At 35.0% G+C, this 10,098-nt stretch overlaps 1 protein-coding gene across 2 annotated transcripts in view; it reads right to left on the bottom strand.

Annotated features, from left to right (window-relative positions):
- Nucleotides 1–10,098, bottom strand: part of KLHL1 (kelch like family member 1) — a 336,973-nt gene that overhangs the window by 197,429 nt on the left and 129,446 nt on the right. For both annotated transcript variants that reach the window (XM_029938429.1, XM_029938430.1), the window contains one exon: nucleotides 1,655–1,791. In XM_029938429.1, coding sequence (XP_029794289.1) covers nucleotides 1,655–1,791 — 137 coding nt within the window. The remainder of the gene's footprint in view (nucleotides 1–1,654; nucleotides 1,792–10,098) is intronic.

Genomic DNA, 10,098 nt, shown 5'->3' with positions numbered 1-10,098 from the left:
CCTGGTCCTCCATTAGGTTTCTCCTGTTCTCCTGGTAGACCTATGAGTGCAAACATATGGTGTCTGTCCTTCTCTGCCTGACTTATTTCGCTTAGCATGACATCCTCAAGGTCCATCCACTTTCCTACAAATGGCCATATTTCATTCTTTCTCATTGCCATGTAATACTCCATTGTATATATATACCACATCTTCTTGATCATTCAGTGTTCATAGCGGCAATGTCAACAATAGCCAAAACATGGAAAGACCCTAAATGTCCATCACCTGATGAGTGGATCTTCCTCATTTTAAATACTGAATTCTGTCTGTCTCCCCTATTGCAGCAGCCTTTTACACATTTAACTTTGTCCAGTGCAATATTTACTTTGACAAAATAGAATTTAAAATAATTGAGGCCGGGAATTTTCTATGTCTGTCCACCACATTGCTACTTGGTGATAGAGCACAGATTTTTCTTTTCAAAAAGACTTCATTTATTCTGTAAGTGTTATACTAGCAAACTCCTTTCCATGAGAAGCCAAATCCTCCAGGAACACAGATTCCCTATAGTTTTACAGGCTTTTAGTTCTAGTGACTGATCTTCACAATGACATCTTATGTCCCCTGTAATCCGAAATACTACAAAAACACAGCTCCTTAAACTAGGGTCCTCTGCTTTGATAATCAGACCCTAGACTACCTTTTTTTTTTTTTTTTAAATTTCATACTAAGATTGAGAGTTCTGGCAATTTGAACCACCTGCCATTTCTTAAAAAATCACATCAATTCATTTTATCTGCATTTGCTTCCATCACAAGATTTTATTATAATGTCTCCCCTTATCACACTAGTCTTGAAAATTATTAAAATGTTTTAAATGAATGTGACTCCTGATAATGCTTGGAGTGGCAGGTTTTATGTCTTCCAACTCCCTTTTAATGTGTCACATTATATTGTATTTATTCCCTCATTTAACTTCTCCACTTGGACTGTGAGCTTCTGTAAGACAAAGACATGGCTGATTCATTGGTTTATTCTCCAGAGATATAGCTGATACTTCCACATTTGAAACATCAATAAATGTTTGCTAATTGGCAAACTCATCTGAATGTGCTAAATATAACACAGTGCAAAGGCCATTAGGACATATCAGCATAGCAGATCAGGAAGAAAATCCTTCAAAAACTAGTCATTTTCAAAACCTAAATATCTTCATTTTTCCCTTTCAACTAAGTTTGTCAAATCCACATTAAATGTTCTGAAGATTTTAATGTTAAATGATATCATACAAGGAGAAAGGGTTCTTTCAGACCGTACTTTCCAAAAGGAAAGAAAATGAGAATCTACTTCTTTGCCTAATTCTCTAAGTATGGATATTAACAAATTTTTGAGAATTAATAACCTCTCTACTCCTCTCTCCAGCTCATTCCATTGACGATTTTTATAAACGTATTAAATCCTTTGTGGAAGGGGATAGGGTGTATTTATACATATATACATTTTTTATTACATGACAAATGAAAAAGTAGCCTGATTGTTCTCTGTTAGATAATCTTCAACTGAAAAAAAATAATCAAATATACAAACTAAGCACTTTGTTAACTTTAAATCTTATACCCAAATTCTAAAATTCACAAGACATCAACATGAAGCTATAATTCTGTTACAGTACCTGTATATGCAAATTGGACAAGGTCCCAGAGGGCATTGGGGTCTATGCCTTCCATCTTGATCTCCTCTTGCTTGGCTTCACAAACATCACTTGTAAACATGGCAGCAAAATAGTCGGAGACTGAGCTCAGAACAAGCCTGAAAGAGTCATTGGATCTAATTTAGGTCACAAATGTAAAACAACAAAATGCCTAGTATGAAGAAGAATGCAGCACAGACTTTATCTACCTACATATCATCTATGTATCTCTGTATCATCTATCAATCTACTTATTGCCTTACAGATTATACTTTTCAAAACTAAATTAGGATATTCTGTTTCACCTTTGGTCACAGAACATTCTTCTACATTGTCTTCCATCATTTTAAACACATTTTTTTTCTTTCTCACATTTAGTTCTTTGATCATTTTGGATAGCAATCCAATTTTTTTTTCCATCTACATACTCACCTAATTGTTACCACTTTTTCTACTTAAGACTCTGAATTAATAGTGTCATCTATATTAAGAATTTGAGTCTTGAATGTAGAGTTATCTGTGTCAGAGATTTCTACTGGTTTTTGCTTATTTGCCTGTCCTTATCGTAATACAATATTCTTTTTAATACTATGATTTTAAATATGTCTTTATAACCAAATGAGACAAGTCCTCTGTCTTTATTTTTATTTATCTATTAGTGAAGTTCTATTCTTCTTGTAAAGTTATATGGAAGTTTATTAAGTTCTTCAAATAAATTAAATAAAATTTTAATTAAGAATGCATTGGGGACACCCAGGGGGCTCAGTCATTTGAGCGACTGACTCTAGGTCTCGACTCAGGTTTTGTGGGTTTGGGCCTGAAGTCCTTGTCTGGTAGCATGGAGCCTTAGGATTCCTTTTCTCCCTCTCTCTGCCCCTCCTCCACTCATGCTGTCTCTGTCTCTCTCAAAATAAATAAGTAAACTTGAATTTTTTTAAATGTTTTATTTATATTTGAGAGAGAAAGAGAGATAGCATGAGCAGGGGAGGGTCTGAGAGAGAGACACACACAGAATCTGAAGACAAGCTCCAGGCTCTGAGCTAGCTGTCAGTACAGAAACCGGGAGATCATGACCTGAGTGGAAGCTGGATGCTCAACTGACTGAGCCACCCAGGAGCCCCATTATAAGTAAATTTTAAAAAATGCACTGAATTTCTGATTTTATTTATGGGGATCACTGCACTGGTATATTTATAATATAAAGGTCTCCAGCATAAAAGCATAAAATATCTCTCCATGTAGTCAAGATATCTTTGCTTTCTATTCAAATTTTAGAATTTTCCCTAAAATTGTCTTGTATATTTTTGGTTGTTTTTTCATACTTTAGTTTTGTTAGCATTATGTGTAGTAACTTTAAACAGATTCTATTATTTGTTGGGTTTTGTTGGTTTAAAATTCATTAGTTGATATTGTCATAAATCTATCTTTTATCTGGCACATTTACAGAAGTATCTTACTAGTTCTTTTGACTCTGCTAGTTTTTTTCCCTAAATAGATGATTGTATCATCTGCAAATAATCTCATTTTGACCCATTCTTCTTTATTTTCAGTAAAAATTTTTCTTTTTCTTTACTTAAAGCCTCCTCCAGGACCTCCAGTGTTCCAGTGGTCGGTTGAACATACACTGAGCCAGGAGAGAAATTTTTTTTTTTCTTCTTTAGATGAGAATCTAAACATTCTCCTTTTAGCGAGATAGTGGCTGAATGTATTGGTATATAACTTTTACCATGTCAGAAAGATCCCCTTAATTTCTAGCTTGGCTAGCCACTTTTATAATTTTATATGGGTATTAAAATTCAGAAAGCTCCTTATATTTTAACCACAATTATCTTTAGGGCCTTTTATTTATAGTCACAAGAAAAAATAACCTATGAAATTTTCTTTTGTGATATTTTCTTGTCTGACTTTTGAATTAGTATTATATAATTTCATAAAATGAGGTGGTATCTTCAACTCTTTTTAATTTTATACAATGATTTATAGAAGAAAGCAATTTATTTTTCCCTAATGATGTTCTAGAACTCACCCTAAAAAAATTCTTGGTTTGACTATTTTGAGAAAAGTGGACATGATCTTACTTCAATTATTTAATAAGCAACATGAATTATTTTTGTCCTCTATTTGTTCAACATCAACTTTTGCAGTTAACATTTTTTAAAAATTACCAATTTTATCTAGGTTCTCAAATTTACTAATGTATATTAACATATATAAAATTATGTTTGGCTTTAGGAGGCCTGGATGGTTCAGTCAGTTAAGCATCAGACTCTTGATTTAGGCTCAGGTCATGAACTCATGATTCATGAATTCAAGCCCCACACAGCTGTTAGTGCACAGCCTGCTTGGGATTCTTCCTTTCTCCCTCTCTCTCTGCCCCTCCCCTGCTCACTCTCTCTCCCTCTCACAAAATAAATACATTTAAAAAATTATGTTTGGCTTTAAATATATATGTATTTATATATATAAATTATATATAAATAATTATATATGTGTGTGTGCACAAGTGTGTGTTTTAATTTATTTGTTTAAGTTAATCTTTTTGATGCCATTTTTAAAAATTTCATTCATTAACATTTTAACTACATCTTTTTGTTGTGAATATATGAATGATTTTTTAAAGTGGTTGCTCTTGAGTAGGTATCAGAATTTATTTTTTCTGTAAAGAGTCAGATATCAAGTATTTTAGGCATTGAGAGTTATATATATAGTTTCCCTATTTCCCTTTTTAAAAAATGTTCAATGCATTAATGAATGCAAGAATGAATTTTAGCTCATGAGTCATTCAAAAGAAGCTGTACACCAGATTTGGCCCCTGTGGAGTAGTTTGCTGACTCATTCTAGAGATTGCAATATTGATTTTTAACTAATAATAGTACCATCAAGTAAAATTATACTACTTTATTAATACTGTAAAAACCTTAGAATAGCATAATTCTACTTATCCAATCCTGGTCAATCAAAAAATATTCATTCATTCTTTCATTCACTTTTATTTATTTTTAGAGAGAGAGAGACAGAGACAGAGAAAGACTGCCTGCACCCACACACTTGAGCAGGGTGAGGGGCAGAGAAAGATGGAGAGAATTAAGCAGGCTCCATGCCCAGAGCAGAGCCTGACTTGGGGCTTAATGTCTTGACCCAGAGCTCATGATCTGAACAGAAATTGACTCCAATGCTTAACCAATTGAGTCACTCAGTCACACCAAGAAAGTTTTTAAAGGAAAATATATTTGTGAAAGTAAAAATTTTATATTTATTCCCTTCATATTTTCTGGGTTCTATTCATTTCTGAAGAAAATTTCTTTAGTTCTTATTGTACTGCAGATCGGATGATAACAAATTCTATTAGTTCTCATTTATCTAAAAAGGTCTTTAATTTGGTGCACGGAAAATATCTTGGGGCACCTGGGTGGCTCAGTCCATTGAGTGTCCAGCTCTTGGTTTCAGCCAGGTCATGATCTCATGGCTCGTGGGATGAAGCTCTGCATCAGTCTCTGTGCTGGCTGTGTGGAGACTGTGCGGGATTCTCTCTCCTTCCTTCTCTCTCTCTGCCCTTCTTCCACTCATGCTTTCTCATTCTTTCAAAATAAATAAACTTTAAAAAAAGAAGATATCATAAAAAATATGTTTCACTTGATATAGAATTCTACCCTTTGGGTCTAGAAAAATAATAATCTATTATGATCTAGGGTCTAATGTTTGTCATAGAAAATGAGCTTTCATTCTTATAATTGTTTTCCTGATATACTATGTCCTTTATCTTTAATTGTTTTTACTTTTTTCCCTCTCTTTATCTTAGGATTTTAGCAGTTTCACTATCATAGGTCTGGATATTGTTATTTGGTATTTACTCTGATTTTGGTTTTCTGAGCTTCCTGGAACAGTGAATGGACTTTTCAACAAATTTTATAAATTATCTGCAGGGCACTGGGGTAGCTCAGTCAGTTAAGCATCCAAATGTTGGTTTCAGCTCAGGTCATGATCTTACATTTCATGGGTTCAAGCCCCATGTCAGCCTCTGCACTGATGGTGTGGAGCTTGTTTGAGATTCTCTCTCTCTCTCTTTGCTCCTCCCCAGTTCACATGACCTCTCTCAAAATTTTCTGGTGATTTATTGTCATTTTAATGGGAGTGAAGATTTTTCATTGTTGTAAGATCCTAAGTGGGAATATAAATTTATTTTACTTTTATTTTATTTTTAATTAAAAAATTTTTTGTTTCTTATTTATTTTTGAGAGACAGAGACAGCACAAGCAGGGGAGGGTCAGAGACAGAGGGAGACACAGCATCTGAAAGCAGGCTCCAGGCTCTGTTTGGGTTTATCCAAAACATTGAGTAAAAGTTTTGAAAATATATTCTGTTTCCAAAGAAGTATAAAACTGTAAAAAAAATGTAATGTCGGCAAGAGGTATGATTTTCACAGTTGTTTTAATTAGAAATGCTGAAACTTCTTTTTGTTTTAAATATATTAGAGGAAATTACTACATTCTTGAAGATCATCAGAGAAAGGTTACTCACTGATGGAAAATGGAGATACAAATATGGAAATGAAAAAGAGTAAAATAAATCCTATGATGTTGGATTGAAATTGGACATACCATTGTAAATTTATAGTTCTAAATAAAAATAATAGAAATACTGTGCTATATGTGTGTGTGTATAGGTCTGTGTAAATTAAGGGATGTGTGTGTACATGTGTATGTACATTAAAGTCTCCTTGGGTTAAAACAGATCACAGACAGTGCTGCACCAGGGAAAGCACAAGGGGAGCTTGGAACATCATTTTTTCAGAAAGTGAGGAAATGATTAAAAAGTGACGGGGGATAGGTCAAAAGAACCAAATACGATGGTTACATCTGTAAGCTAAACAACAGTACACTTTGGATGCACTTCTCTTTCTAAGAACATTGTCAGGGGAAAAGACAGGAAGAAAGGTTAACACAGGACACTGTTATCTTAAAATTTTCATACTTTAAATCAGGAGAAAGTTTTAAAATTATTTATTTTGTAATTTTATCTGTTTCATATCACTTCTATGTAGGTGAAAGGCACAGTGAAAGCTAACAAAGAGGAGCATTCCTTCTTTTAAGTGAAAAAAGTTGTTTAATATATACTTTATGGATTTAAAGAGTACTTTATGGGATCCATGATTTTAACTATCCTATTAATATTAATGTCTAGGGTGGAAACCTGAACAAAATATTTAATGTTATAAATTTGGTATACATTTAATTGATCCATTAGTAACTAAACATGTCATTTCTTTATATTCTCAAAGTCTAACAAAATAGTAAAGATACATATATCTTCAAATATTTAGCACATGCCAATTACACACATCAGTGTCAAATCTAAGGAACTTAATGCAATATTATATGCTATGAAAATAAACTGCCATAAATCAGAGATATATATATATATATATTTCCTAGAGCACAAGAAGAATATTAATATAAAGTGAACCAGTTTAATTTTATTTGTAACAGGGTCACATCCATATAGAGGAAAATATGTGACCCGTAGAGTTCAATCTCAATTACATGAAATCTTCTCAATCAACTATAATGTACAAAATATGTTATATCTTTAACTCAGTAAGAGAATTGCAAACAAGTTTATACTGCATTTAGATTTAGTGATACATGAGATGTGAATTAGATTTTGGAAGAGAGATTTAATGCATAATAGAAAGTAATATATTTACACATACATATATAACTTCTATGAATGCAAGGGAAGCAAGAATAGAAAATACATAAATATGTGAATGCATGCAGCCATTCTGGAAAATCTCTCATTGAGGTCATCACAAATTTATTTCCTTCCAAATCTGTTAAACTTTTCTAGCCCTACTTCAACTGGTGGGTGCTGTTTAACCTTGGTGGCCACTCCCTCTTCTTTAAATCCCCTTTGTAGCTAAGGCAGCACAGGCTTTCTTCTCTCAGCTTACTTCTGAGTCTTTGGCATCTCTCTCTCTTCTTACTTCTTGACACTCTCATTGCCCTATATTTTTTTCCACAGCCATCTAAATGTTTGACTCAACACTGACTGTTACGTGAGTCATCCTCTAGAATCATCCTCTAGCATAGTCTTAATTATTACTGTTACGGTAGTTTTAAATCTTGCCTTGTATCTACCTCAAATGCCTACAGAAGCTGCTCACCAGATATCACAGCAGTATTTCAGGTGCTCTAAACCAAACTCAGAGTATTCCCCGTGAGATTTTTTTTTCATTTTTATTTCACTGTTATTAATTGGTGTAACACCGATATACTGAACACTCCGAGTATATATTACAAAGTCATGATTTGTGTCTCCTCTTTTATTGCCTGTATCAAATACGACACAAAATCTATATTTTTTTCTCTTTGTATTGGACTCCGTGGTTGCTCTGCTCAGACCCCTTTCATCAGTCACAGCTATGCCCCCCAGGGCCAGGGATATTATCACCTAACTGCTTTCCCATCTCTAGAATTATACTTGGTGGAACAGGAGCTGCCTCTCTGGAACTTTATGTGTCCTGCTCTTCCTAGGTCACCCCCTGACCCCCACAACCTCCACCCACCCCAACCTGCCCATGGGCCCAATGCCAATGAATAACAGAAGCAGAGTGTAAAACGTCTTCTTCCTCAATGTGTGACTAACTCTGCAGCAAGTCATGTGCCAGAGCTTGGGAGTTAAAGCAAGACTCCAGCTGAGACTATTTCTTTGTTTTGCTCCTTCCTCTGCCCTACCCTTTTCCCTTTCTTCTGAGGATGCTCTTTAAATACACCTTGCATACCTGTTGGGGCCCAGTAGGCAATAATAACCCTCAAACAATATTTGGCCTTTTGGGCCGCACATGTGGCTTCTGTTCATCCTATGATTTTCTCATTTCTTTGCAAAGAGGCATATACTTTTAGGCTTTTTGGTCAGTCAGTGACCTTCCCTTACTTTATTTTATGGCTCTTTGTCTGCTGTTGGGAGTGAACTTAATCCTCTCCCAAAAGATTTGCTTAAGGATAAGCATCCCACCCTTGAATAACTAATGAAGGGCCTTAAGGAATGTATATCTCCTCATAGAATTCTTCAGGCTTATTATATGTTTAAATTCAGACTATTATTAGGGGATTCTTCTTTTTGCAATGACTTAAACCTGTTACTTACTGATAAGAATAACCTTCCCCGGAGCATGTCTTTACTTCAGGCACCTTGAACTATGTAATCCTTAAAGAAATGATGTAATCACCCATGGTATATAAGACCCTGGCTATCTTAATAAACGTGACTTTTTACCAACCACCGTCCACGCTCATCTATCTTGTCTGTTTTGTCTGTCTTGTCTGTCTTGTCTGTCTTGTTCGTCTTGTCCATCTTCTTTTCTAGAGATATTTTCGCTGACACCAACCCCCTACTCGGGACCTTTCGACTGTGGTGCGTAGGTTGGTCCCCCGCACATACCTGCACTTCAATCTCTAGCTCTATTTCCAGGACACCTTACTTATGACAGCAAACTATTTCTCAGTTCATCTCATTCTCTATACTTATAGAGTTCTCATGTCATGCCTGGATTAACTTTAACAGCTTCCTAGGTCATTAACTAGTTTTGGCTCTGCCCATTTTCTCATATTTTCTAAAGTGGTCCCATTTTTCAGAACTATCTTTGTAAATTATGACAGATAGTCTATTGCAGTTGTTAATATATTATTTCTATAGAATTTGCTGGGTTTGAATTCCATTTCTATCTCTTATTAAACTCATGCACAAGGAGCTGGCATGGTTGCATGGTGGCACAGAAGCCTGGATCTGTGGTAGTCAACGTGCCTGGGCCCAGCCAGAGGCCTGGGTTTATGAGAACACACCTGCAGCCTGGGTTCCAAATGACTGATTGGGGGTCTGGGGCCACCAGGAACCTGAGTCATGGTAGCAGGGCAGGGCTGGAATGTGCTGGGAGCCTGTGTGCACAGGAGTCTGCTGGGATCCTGGTACTATGGGCCTTACCTGGGGGCGTGGGGGTTACCTGGGGTCACGGAAGCCAACAGGCACTGGGGACTTTTTTTTTTTTCTGAAGTTGATTCAGAGCTTTATTAACTATCAAGCTGATTAAGAGGTTTAGATGGATGTTGGATTTAATAAAATAGAAGAAGTGAGTTATTCCTTTGTCATCACAGAAAAACTATGTAAATAAACTTTCCATCAGTATAGAGACACTACTACTTGCCTATTTCTAAGTATTAATATCTAAGTAACTTTACTTGCCTATTTCTGAGTATTAATATCTAAGTAACTTTACTTGCCTATTTCTGAGTATTAATATCTAAGTAACTTTACTTGCCTATTTCTGAGTATTAATATCTAAGTAACTTTACTTGCCTATTTCTGAGTATTAATATCTAAGTAACTTTACTTGCCTATTTCTGAGTATTAATATCTAAGTAACTTATGAA

This window comes from Suricata suricatta, chromosome 4 (genome assembly GCF_006229205.1).
Source record: "Suricata suricatta isolate VVHF042 chromosome 4, meerkat_22Aug2017_6uvM2_HiC, whole genome shotgun sequence".
In the NCBI taxonomy this organism is placed as follows: domain Eukaryota; kingdom Metazoa; phylum Chordata; class Mammalia; order Carnivora; family Herpestidae; genus Suricata; species Suricata suricatta.
This window is presented reverse-complemented; position numbering and strand designations above follow the sequence as displayed.